The following is a 13,343-nucleotide window of genomic DNA, read 5'->3' on the forward strand; positions in this document are numbered from 1 at the left end:
AAATATTTTCCTATAAGCAGATATATGTTGTCTTTGTGGTACCTAACATGATGGATGTTTGGTTGCTGCTGAGTATTGAAATGTTATTCCTCTCGACAAATGCAATGTATTTGTATTTCGGTCTACTCTACAAAAATATTAACATTTTTATTCTACCCAGTTTATAATTTTCTCATTTTTTTAGGATAATAATTTAATAAATTATAATTAATAATTAACGCTTGTAAGAATCATAGAAATATTAACGTGGCTAAATTTGCGTGTTTGTCTGTGAGAATTTGTTGGTTGGTCTGCACCGGATTGCAGCTGGAAAAATGTGCAAATGTTTGAATGGATGTTCATCAGCGCCACATCCGCCCGCCAACACACAATCCTCTTCCACTGCGTCACAACGCACGCACGTACAATATCCGTCCACGAGATTGTCAACCATGTACGTTTTGCTTCACAAGTACAGCTGCGTGTACATCATCAGTTTGTGTGTACATGGTGCTTGTATTTAGGTACACGTACAGTGCTTTGCGTGAAACCACACACACACACACACACACACACACACACACAAACTCACACAAACTCACACACACACGCACGCACACACACATGTTTTCAATCAGCAAATAATGTTCTCGTGCGATGTTGAATGAAGAAATGAGGAGAAAGGAGAATATTTATAAATGAAGACAAACATTTTGTTGAATAATTGCTTCTTTGCACAGACCATCTCATCTTCTTTCAATTTTTCTTTCTACGATAACCACATTGTCATTATTACTTAATTATAAATTTTTTAGAACATTTATTTTATTTCCCGGCGTACCGCATTAAGTGGATCCATCAACTTTGAACAGATAAGAAATTATTACGAGAGGCATGCGTTCGTACGTGCGATACAAAATAGCGCAACCTCGTTCACAAGTAGACAATTTCGAAACTGCCAACACACAAATATGTAAGTACAAACGCACAACCACAAGTAAATAAACAGCAAAAAACTAAAAAATAAACAATTAAATTGAGTCCCTGACAATAAATCATGCTAACGGACATCCAGAATTGACTCATTTGAAAGAAGCCTTGCCTCTTAAACGAACTGAAAACAATCAAGTCACTGCAGCGCCATATATATTTTATTTTCTATTTTCCACCACAGGCTTTGAACCACTCGCTTTTCAAATTGTTTTTCTTGACTATTTTTCGTATTGACATTTTTTCTTTTAAAAAACATTTGAAACGGTTAATAAATATTTGTCGCCATAAATTAAGCATACTGCGGAAAAAATAAAACGAAAATAAAAATGAAAAGAAATTGTATAAATTGCTTATAAAATTAAATGGATCCAAATATCAGACTTTTGAATACATCTTACAATTTGTGGTTCTTCATACAATGAAGAAGGTTGTGTGCTCTCTAGAAGGTTCGTTCTACAGTATGTAGAGATTTTAAATGCTTCCTTCGTGCCCCTGTTTCGAAACAGATAAAAATGCCCGTTGTGTTTCTAATTTATTATTTTTCTTGATATACTAACTATCTAACGCCATCTATCTTTCCATGACGTAAACTAATTTGATTTTTTAAAAGATTTTTGAAAATAAATTTAATGAAATTGAAAATTAATTTAATAAATTAAATTTAATAATTTAATTAATTTCTTGAATTTAAAAACTAATAATAACTCTATTTTACTGCCTCATTTTACTGGGATATGATTCGAGTATAATTATTTTTTATTACGAGCATACACTCCATAAACATCTTTATAACGAAATAAATAAATGCAGTAGCTACTTATAAATAAGTTCTGTTTATGGTTTTAATTTAAACCATTTATTTTATAATTGAATAAATTTATTGTGGCCTCTATATTTGGTTATTCTTTGAACAACGATGAACGCATAAGATACCTTGAACTACCAGCACGCGAGTACGGAGGAATGAGAAAAGATTTGATCATGATCCAAAAGTCGATTGGGAATCGAAAGAGGTCACTGAATCATTTTGCTTCAGTTGAAGATGAGGGTGACCAAAAGTTAACACCGGCCCTCATTGCAAAAATTTGGTCAAAATATTTGCCAGTATTTCTTCTTTAACAGGTTGGAGAAAGAGAGCGAGATAAAATGCCGATGCTGGTTTTAATTTTTTAAATTGCTGGTTTTAATTTTAAAAATAGCATAATTGTATTTGTTTTTATGTAATAGTTTATTGCATTGCTTTGAATTTAATACAATTTTTTAGAATATTTATAGGAATTCAGTGAAGCAAGGTTTTATGGTGAGTTTAAAAAATCATAGTCAAAAAGTCACAAGTTATAGCATTATGTATGATACGCAAATTCTGCTCCGGCCAAATTTGAATAATTCAAATTCAGTGCAGCCCATCCTATTCCTTACATGAGTATGCATTTTTTACACAAGTGAAATAATAGTACATCAATGAAACCGTAATCTTGAAATTAGAAGCACACGTAGAAGTTGCACTAATTAGCACATCTTCACTTGATAATGACTTGATGGATTTTTTATATGACACGTTGAGTTTAATGCGCCGACATGTAATTCTTCGCTACATTAGATCTGATTAATAAGCATGATATGGATGGTTGAGTCGCCATGTATGACACTCACACACATCAGTGCCCACATCGTGTCGTTTCACTTTATAATAATGTCTGTCCCGCGATCATTACGATGAAATATATCGGTTAAAGTATTCTACCTCAAACTTGTGTTTTTTTTTTGTTTTGTTTTAATGTGTTAAAATTATTTCATGGTTTAAAAACTAAAACTTGTAATGCATACTGCACAATGAATAAGAATGTGGAAAAACTGTAAAAAGTGCTGCTGATTTTACTGTTATTTGTTGTATATTATTCTTCTGTTTAATACTGAGTCAAAACTTAATGTAAAAATGGAAAAAATGAAATGTGAATCAAGATAAGAACGGAAACTTAAAACCATCTTCGTTCGATCTGCATGCAGTTCAGAGGTTGGGAGGAACGGAATATATAAACATCAGCTTGCAACTTTTCCTCCTCTTCTTCTTCAACATTCGCAAGATTATTTTTTTAAACCTTATTCTTTTGATTTAATGACTTGAAAATTTTTTTTGTCCACGTGTTCAAATTGCGTCAAAATTTGAGTTTCATAAAAATCAACGTTCAACACAATCACGAAAATTTTTGATTTTTAATTTCAAAATTACTCAAAAATGAGACTTCGCTAATACAACAGATTTTAACAGAATTTATTATTGAAACATAAAAACATTAAAATAATTATTTAAAAATTACATCATAAATCTGATGAGAAAAATTTTGATTTGATATCAAGAAACTCTTCCTAATGAAAATGTTAACAAACAATTAATTAACAAAAGTTGTATGATCCATCCAAGCAATGTAAGATATCATGAGCAAGTGAATACTTTTGCTGAGTTTCTTAGTTATTTTGAATTCTTAATTGCCAATGTTGGTTTTTCTGGCTTCTGAAGAGGTTTGTTCAGAAAGAGAAATAACAAAGACCGTCACATGAAGGCTGCGGTCATCATTGAAGAGGTGATCGCTGGTCGATGAAAAACTCTTTCGGCTTTTTACAATAAAATTGTAAATGTAGAGCAGTGTTGGTAAGTGAGGTAACAGCTGCAGTGTTCATAACAGTAATAATGATGGTAGTGTTTGTGAGGAATTAGCAGAACTGGTTGTTATGGTCATAATTGCTCTTTCTTGTAATAGAAATAGAATTAGTAGTAGTAATAGTAGTAATAGCAGTAGTAGTAGTAGTAGTATTAGTAGTAGTAATAATAGTAGTTTTAGTAGTGGTGTCGGTTGTGGTGGGGTGGTAGTGGTAATGGTGGTGGGAGAAGTAACTGTTGTTTTAGTTGTTGATTTTGTTGGTGCTTGCAATAGTAGTAATAATAGTCAGTGTTGTATAGATTAGTTTTGGAAAGTAATCTGATTACAAATTACTTTGCAATGATGTGTCCGATTACAGATTACAAATTACATCATCAAACTTTTTGAAATTACAGATTACATCATAAGAATTTTATTTAATGAATGTCACATAGTTTTATGAGTTATTGAATTATTAAATTGTAATTATTCATAAAATAATTTAAAAAATTGCATTTTTTTTAAATTTCATGAAATTTCAAACAAGTTTGAACCGGAAGCGACTTTGCTAATCTTCATAACGTTCTTGAGCAGACCAACTTTTTAACATTACGTGGGCGGTCTAATTAAAAAGCATACGACGTCAATGGATAAACTATTTCTTTTGAATAAGTCTTTTTTTTAGTTTTTTAACTTTAAATTTTAAAAATCTTAGGTATTGTTGTCGTTACAGTAATCTAAAATAAAGTAATCGTGACACCTGTTTAGATTACAGATTACACAAAAAATGTAATTTGATTACAGATTACAGATTACTTTTATAAATGATGCGATTACAGATTACAGATTCAAAAAAATGTAATCGATTACGTAATCGGATTACTTGGATTACTATACAACACTGATAATACTTGTAATAATAATAATAATAAAAGGGATAATAGTAATAGTTAAACTAAAAAAATAACTGTAATTTTAGCAGTGTTGACAGCAGTGATGATAACGTAATTTGTTAATGAAGTAGTCAGCAATTACTGCAAAAAAAGTGAGACCAACCAAGCACTTTATAATTTGTTATATTGAAAACACATGTTGTCACAACAAATATCGCGTAAAACGTCTCAACATTTATAAAAACAATATCCAAACAACAACAAACATAACAACAAAAACCGACCTGCGAATAAAAATGTTTTCATAGTTTAAGTATTTCAATTTTATTCAGTGTTTTGGCTGAATTAATCATATTTCTAACAGGATGTCATCCATTTCATTTGCCTGCTGCCTACTCTGGTTGCTGATGTCATTATCGTTAATATTGCTGCTCGTTTCCTTTATGATGTCGTTGTTAATATTATTGTTATTGGCATTGTTATTTTCGGTGTTGATGTCGTTGTTGACACCATTGTTGATGTCATTGTTGTCGATGAGATATCTAGCTGCCAAGTTGATTTTGTTAGAAGTGAACTTGCTCGAGTTCTGGTGCATTTGATCCATTTCAAAGAAGTGACTTTTCATTGTTCGAACGGAAGTTGAATGGGACAACCTCTTCGAGCAGCATTTGTAAAAGAACGATTTCATCCTGGTCCGAAACTTCTTGCCGACCAAACAATAGAGGAAGAAGTTGATGGAGTGGTTGATGTAGTACAGCATGAAGCATACCGCCTTTATCAGGATCATTGATTGCTTGTTTGAATGTTTTATTTTCGTCTCGTTCGGTCTGATATGATTTAAAATGAATCAATATAATTCAAAATAAAATTCAATATTACCATTTTCAATGTTTAATTTAAATATCAAACTGTAATTATGTTCAAACGCAGTCTAAAAAATGTTGTGCTGGTCCAACATTTGCACGTAAATATTGCAGAGCAGTGTACGAACATAGCTAAGAAGCGTCAGAAAAATTTTTCGTGGAAAAACGCAACAACATGCTGAAAATGAAAAAAAAAAACAGCATGCGGGAAGAAATCGGTCATGTTGTGATAAATAAGCTGACAATTTTTGATGGCTGGATGAAGATAATGACGATGATGACAAGCTTGATGATGACGGTGGTTATGATGATGACAACGATGGAGATGATGACGATGATGATGATGATGAGAACGATTATATATCTAAAAATACTTTTGACGATAAAAACAATGAGAAGAATTAGAAAAAGATTGGATCGAGTTACAAATACACCAACTTCGTTGAAAGAATCTCTTGAATAGTTGGTTGTATGGTACGTAGTATAGAAAGATGATGATACGAAAATACGAACATATAAACGATAGTGAATGTCTCAAGTGGTGTTTTACTGTCCAGTCTCTAATAGTTGCTTGTAATTTTTTTAATATTACCGATAAACTACTGCAACTAATTGATATGTGAACTATATAAATTTTTAGTATTTCAACCTTTTTTAATTATACATTTTTAAATTGTTTCGGGATAAATGAAACAAACTTTTAAAATAATTTAAATTAAATTCTCTTCTTTATTCAAGACTGTGTACAATTTTGTCATCAAAATGACACAATACTTTATAGTAAATATGTCATTAGCCTTTAATTGCAAAATTTGCAACATCGTTTGGCGATTTTGTCAATTGTAGATGCGTAAATAAGTTGCAAAAAGAAGAACGGAGGACTGATCAGCGTGGCTCACCAGCGTTAGCTACAATAAAAAGCTTGTAATGTGATAAAAATAAATTAACAAAACATACTTGGCAACTGCGTCTTGCTTTGAAAAAAGCAAAGTGAAAAGTGAATGAAGGGAGTATGGAGCAGTGAGAACCAGCCACGAAATGGAGATTGCGAACAACATACGAGTCAACTTAGTCTGGTGGCTTCTCTGCGTTTTTGATGACAAGTTATTTGATTGATCATTTTTTGATTTTTTCTTCTTATTTTTATATTTTATTGCTACAGCCGGACTCCTGCTAATAAAATTCGTCATATTTTTTTCACTGGTGTCATCATCGAAGCAAGTTGTTATTGATGTTTTGTCCGCTGTTTCAGCTGTGGCAGCTGCTAAATTGTTTCTATTTTTTGTTGGTTTGTTGTCTTTTGAGGAAGCAGCGCTTGAAAACGTTTGATGAAGTGTAATTTTGGGAATTTTTCTTAATTTGAAGTCAATACAAATGTTGAAAATGAAAATGACGATAAATGGTACGAAGCAATAAGTGATGGAACGAATGATGGTGAGGTTGAGTGCCAACGTCACATAGGAGTTAGGTGACTGACATCTGTAGACAGTTGTGCCGACTTCAGTCTCAACCGGATGGAGACTGTAGAGTATGGGTATGTAAGAATTATAAGCGGCCATGACGACAGTGAGAACCACTGTTGCAATTTTCGCTCTTCTGACTGTGCATATGGAGGCCGATTTGAGAGGCAACCAGACTGCCACAAATCGATCAAATGTGACGAGAACGATAATCCATGCTGAGGTATGATATGATATGTTTGTCAAGTAGAAAATTATTTTGCAAGATACATTAGATAGTCGAAGAAGTTCAATTCCTGATATGAGGACGATCCAAGTTTTGAATGCACTCAAGAGTAAAACCATGGTATCAGATACTGCGAGTACTGCAAGAAAAAAATAAACTGATGTTTTCCTCATTGGCTTGCTTAGAAGGATAATGAAGGAAAGCGTGTTGCCTATTAATCCAACGAGTACGATAATTGGAAGAGCAATGATAAGAAGTTGTTTTTCTGAGTTTTGTGGGCTGTTCAAAATAGTGTTGTTGGTTATGTTCGTACAACAACTTTCGTTTGAGAATGATGATGCATTGCTGATGTTTAACCACATTTTGACGTTTGTTAATGTGTTGATAGTAAATTCATCAAAACAAATAAACTTCTTCGTCCGAAAAACAATCCGACCGCCTTCTTAAACCTCAGGTTGTCATCACATGATATTAGTTTTAAAAAATTGGTGGGTCAATACAAAAAATTTTAGTTTTATTTTAATTGGTGAGGCAGATTCACTACGAAATATAACAAACAGCTAATGTGAAAAACACTTTGAAACAACTTATCAATTAAAAATATATAGTCTATAAACATTAAATCCAAAAAAATACAAATTTATTGATACATCGAAGACTAAATCATTAACAATTTCTTATAAATGTTTTTATTTACATTATTATTATTTCTTCATTCAACTATTTTAACAGCAACAGTCATTTTAACTCAAGCATTCTAAATGCTTCTATCGCATGTAGACATAGAGGTTGCCCATCTATGTGTATACATATACATATGTAGTTAGTCAATATACGCAGCGCATTAATAAGCTTTCATGTGCATGTATAATATATGTGTGTGATGTGTGTGTTTGTCTCTGAGTATGAAATTTTCTGTTAGACTCTGAGTTTCCTAAATAAATGAAATATTAACAATTCAATTTTGAATTGCGAGAGTTCTAAAAATTTATGGCCTCTAAACTTGAAGAGAAGTGAACCAGAAGATTTGAAACATTAACACGACATCGCATTTATTGTTCATGTATATACAAGCAAGTCAATGTAATAGTGTATATATATATACACTATATATATATATATATATATATATATATATATATATATATATATATATGTATAAATATTCTTCTTTGGGACTTCTCCTGCTGTACCTGGTACTATACATTTCACAAGTGTTGAATTTGATAGAACCATTAAATTCAAAGTATCGTGCATAAGTCAACTATAAAAAGGCTAGCTCATGCATTCATCCAAAACTGAACTGCTAAACTTATTGTTGGTTATATAAAATTTGAACATGTAACGCCAATACTGCGTGATATCCATTGGCTTATGAACTATTCTTCAACAACTCGAAAACTAGTTATGAACAAAATTCCAGAGTAATAATACTAGAATATATCTTGGCTTAGAAATTAATTTGTTTTCTATAAAAAACAATAGTTATAAGATTGGACAAATTGAAATGACCTGTGACTTAGCTTAAAATTCAGATAAGATGGGATATTAGTTTTGGAAAAAATGGGACTACACGATTCACGTGACATATGAACAATTTAAATACGAGTATTTACATGGAATTGAATTTCTATTGACGCTAATGGTTAAAAACTTCCAACTATTACATTTTACAAGTCAGTTTATTCTAACAAAAATGAAAAAGAAAATAAAATTGTTAACCAATATTTTTTTAAGCTCAAAACAACAATTCATGGTTTTAAAAACTTTATCAATTATTTTCTGCATTTTATTCAGACGCTCTTTAAACATAGATTCCAGCACAGCTCTCATGAAACCCACTTTTTGCAGACATTGCAATAAATCCAATCCTCGTCGTTGGAGTTTTCGTCAAAGTAGAATCCTTCAAAATGACTGCAGTATTTGTTATTTTTCTGTTCATCGTTGTCAACGATAAATTATTTCCTAGACTTTTTTATAATTCTTCCCCTTTTTCGCTTTTTTATAGTTTCTCTGTTAGGCTTGATTGTTTGATCGCATTTCTTGTTTCTTTTTGATCTGAAACCCTTTGGAACTGCTGATGTTTTTTGCGAAAGCAATTATCTCCGGTGTATGTATTAACAATTTCAGCCATTGAAGTTCTTTTTCTTGTCTGTGGTTTTAGAACTTGTAGCACTAGAAGGTTTTCAAAAGTGATTTCGTTGTTTGTCTTAATGTCCTAAGATTTGTCGAGGTTATCACACTCAGTTGATATACCTGATTGATTCTCATTGTTGATCAAAACTTCCGATAATAAATTATCCCATTCATCCACATTTTGTATCATTATCAAACCATGCTAGATGACGTTTTATATTAACATAGTTGGCAGATAAACTAGGTTGAAATGTATTGTTGACTTCAAAGTTAGCCAAATCAGCTGAAGTGGTAACAAGATTTTTAACAGATGTGCTTAGTGAGTTTCATTGACGACAGGAATATTATGTTGACGTTATAGATGGATAAAAAGCTTCATCAAGCACTGTTCGAAGATAGAAAGACCAGATGCCAGTTGTTTTAAATTCATTAATTGCATTTGTTATTGTTGCACTGGCCATATATGGCTGTGTAAATAATTCACAAACTGATAATGCAAACTGTTAAATTTTGAACAAAAAATGTTTCAATTATTTTTAATGATAAATACATTGTGCCAATTGTATTATTTATGCTAAATGCATGTCTCATGTTTCACAGCAGATTGTCCCAATTTAAATACTCATAGATTTGGGTGTCCAAATGTACATAAATTAAATAGCATAGTGTGTAAGATGGGACGAGTGAATATGACTTAAAATGTAAAATACCCTAAGTAAAAGTGAAATTTTTTTAGATCATTTTCAATATATTGGTGTTTCATAATTTACTAATTTTACAAAACAGCACAAATTTTGTTTACGGCCTTTGACAAAAGTCAGTTATCAGTTCAGTACTTAACTAAGAAAAATTGAAGATTGAAGAATTGTTTATAGCAGACCAATAATCCTAAAATCAGTAGGACCATTTTATTTTTTTAGTATTGTTAAATAGGACGCGTAAAAGTTTTTCGTCCCGGTGTCCCACTTTATACACATTTACCCTAACTTACAAATTGGCTGTCAACAGGCTGGCACCGGAGTATCTGATTGAGAGATTTTCACACCTTTATCCTTAAATTTGTATTGGTAAATTATCCGTGATCTGCTCAGTTGATTATTTTTCTGATTATTTTGTTGTTGATTTTTATCAATAATTGTGATGTTTTAGCATTTTTGTAATAAATCTTTATTTTTTGAATTGGGTTTCTGCATTTTATATTGTTTTTGATGATATTGTTCATTATTTTTGTATCATTGTTGTATTGTCAATCATTCATAAGTTTTATCGGATCAGAATTCTTGTTGTTGGTAGTTGCTGTGGCGGTATTGTTGGTATCTTTGATGAATGCGTCGACTATCTTGTAGCAGTAGCCAATATCCACAAATTTTTGTTTAACTATTTTTTAGTTCTACTGTAGTGAACCTGTCCAAAACGATGAGTTGGCGTGCGATACAACAACTCTTTACTTGTATCGTTCTGGACACGTGTTGTTGTTGGTGGCCTCAACATATACTGTGGTTTGTGATTTATTAAGGTTAACTCAAAATAATTTATTATTTAAGAATATCAGCTGAAAATAGAAACAGCAAGATCATTCCGAGAACCGAATCCTAGGTAACAACAACATCATTCAGGCAAACTGTATTTTGAAAATCACTTGTTAAACATGATTTGAACCCCGTATAATAAAATCCTAAAATGTTGTAAAATTTATCTAATCACTCTAACGAAACAATCGTAATACTTCTCTTCTCTGTGACATTGATGAAGTATTCACTGAAAAGAATACTTATTTCCTCTGGGTCTTCGATGATTTTGTCGTCAACTTTTAGCTTATTAATTTCAAGAATGTTTTGTTTTCTATTCATTATACCGTTTATTATTTCCCATTTTTGTTTGGAGCAACTCTTTGCCTCTTCAAATTTTTGTTGAAAATAATTTTTTTCTGCCTTTCTCTTTACTGATGTAAAGTAATTTCTAAACTTTTTATAATTTTCAACATTAGCTGAGTTTGGTGCAGCGATTGCTATTTTATATTATTATTTCATCAGATACCCATGCTTTTTTATATTTTTGTTTCTGCCACTGCAGAGGTGCGTATGTGTGAAGAGTTTTATTGAGTATATTGTAGAAATTCAGGCATGCTGTATCTATATTATTCTCGTTTTTAACTGAATGCCAATTTTGAAGTGAGAGGGTTTTTTTTAATAAAGAAAATGGATGTTTTATTAATTTTTCTACATAAAATTTGGTCATCATTGATAGCAGTTTTAAAATTTTCTACTATTGCATAAACTGGAAAATGGTCAGAAAAGTCTGAGACTATGACTCCACGTAAATATGTTGTCGATTAATGAATTGGCGTTACAAGTTACTCTTGTTGGTAAATTAAAGGCAAGAAAAAAATGAAAATAGTAAATTTTGGAAGTCTTTAGAATTATTTGAATCATTGTCCAATAAATTAACATTAAAGTCGCCCACTATAACAGTTTTGTCGGCGGGTTTGATGGCGTGTAAAATCAAATTGATTTTATTTAAAAAAGGCTCAAATTTATAATTGGGTGGGCGGTATATCGCGATAACTTTTAGCACACCCCTAGATGAAGCATGCTCCGATTCAATGTCCACACAGAGAACGTCGACATTTTCATCATCAAATGCACTGTTATCACTTACAACATATTTGATGTCATGCTTTATGAACACACCAACACCTCCGCCTCGTTTGCTTTTTCTATTTTTATATACAAAATTGTAATTATTTAACTTAATTAAATCAACTGTTTCATTGTTCAACCACGTTTCTGATATTACTATAATTTATATATCTATATAATTTATATATATATATATGTATATATATATATATATACATATATTGTTGTAACTATTTGACGTTCGTTACTACCAACACCAATGTCATAACTTCAATGATCCCTATATTTCCAAAACCAGTGTTGTAGCTTCCAACGATCGTCAAGTGTTCGTTATTTCGTAGGTCTAAGATTTCCGATAGATGAGCACAACTGCTTCAAACGCAAACCTTGTTGAATGTTTATTTGAATGTCAACAGTAATAGAAACAATAAACTAATCCAAGTAATTAAATAAATTACATTAACGACTACGCTTTCTCTGCTGGAATCCAGACTGCAAACATGACTGCGCAGGTTCTATATATATAGCCTAGATTTTTAGCATAGATACAATATTTCTTTACAAAGATAACAGTAATTCAGATAACAAATAATATAGCGCAATTCGATGATTCCCGCGGTTATGACAATATATATATGAATGGAATGAGAACTTCTGGCCTGCTCCCGCAAGTACGGTTGGCCAGAACGAGTACATAAAGTACACCCTCTCTCATCACGACCAGAGATGCATTACTGTGAACATCTAACTCGTTCTAAGCTAAGCTCATCAGTAGCCCGAGATTAAACTCTAACTTAGTGCAATTACCATCTCAGTAGACAATATTGCAAACTAAGGTGTTTTTAGTAATTCACAGAAACGCATTTTGGTCGATATAGAGTACTGTTACTTTGCCGAATATAGGAAATAATGAGACAACTTAAATCCACAAGTACGTGAGTATATAAAGGGTACGATTTTCCGGCCTACTCCCGCAAGTACGGGTAGCCAGTACGAGTACATAAAATACATCATATCTTACCACGACCAAAGATGCATTACTGCGAACATCTAACTCGTTCTAGGCTAATGAGATAGTAATTGCACTAAGTTGGCGTTTAAACTCGGGCTTCTGATAAGTTTCATAAGGGACGAAACGCCTCTAGTCTAGAACGAGGTAGGTGTTCACAGTAATACACACTTGGTCGTGGTGAGAGACGGTGTACTTTATGTACTCGTACTGGCGAACCGTACTTGCGGCAGCAGGTCAAAAAATTCTCACCTTTTATATACTCACGTACCTGTGGATTCAAGTACACTCACTATATATTTATATATGTAGTGAGTATATATATATATATATATATATATATATATATATATGTGTGTGTGTGTGTGTGTGTGTGTGTGTGTGTGTGTGTGTGTGTGTTGGTAATAGACCATAATTTTTACAATATTCTATAAATTCTACCGAATGTTTGGCGTTAATATGTTTGTAGTTCGTTTTTTCGATTTTTCTCACTAAAGTTTTTTGGT

The 13,343-nt window shown here is 31.9% G+C and overlaps 2 protein-coding genes across 2 annotated transcripts; both read right to left on the reverse strand.

Annotated features, from left to right (window-relative positions):
- Positions 1–4,853: 4,853 nt before the first annotated feature.
- Positions 4,854–7,415, reverse strand: HELRODRAFT_164023 (hypothetical protein; the record flags this gene model as incomplete). Its single annotated transcript, XM_009029084.1, has 2 exons — positions 4,854–5,331; positions 6,325–7,415. The coding sequence occupies 2 exons, from the start codon at positions 7,413–7,415 to the stop codon at positions 4,854–4,856; spliced, it is 1,569 nt and encodes a 522-aa protein (XP_009027332.1).
- A 3,474-nt stretch (positions 7,416–10,889) lies between these two features.
- Positions 10,890–12,842, reverse strand: HELRODRAFT_164024 (hypothetical protein; the record flags this gene model as incomplete). Its single annotated transcript, XM_009029085.1, has 3 exons — positions 10,890–11,176; positions 11,766–11,905; positions 12,718–12,842. The coding sequence occupies 3 exons, from the start codon at positions 12,840–12,842 to the stop codon at positions 10,890–10,892; spliced, it is 552 nt and encodes a 183-aa protein (XP_009027333.1).
- Positions 12,843–13,343: the final 501 nt, after the last annotated feature.

The sequence above is a fragment of the Helobdella robusta genome, assembly GCF_000326865.2.
Source record: "Helobdella robusta unplaced genomic scaffold HELROscaffold_6, whole genome shotgun sequence".
Lineage (NCBI taxonomy): Eukaryota > Metazoa > Annelida > Clitellata > Rhynchobdellida > Glossiphoniidae > Helobdella > Helobdella robusta.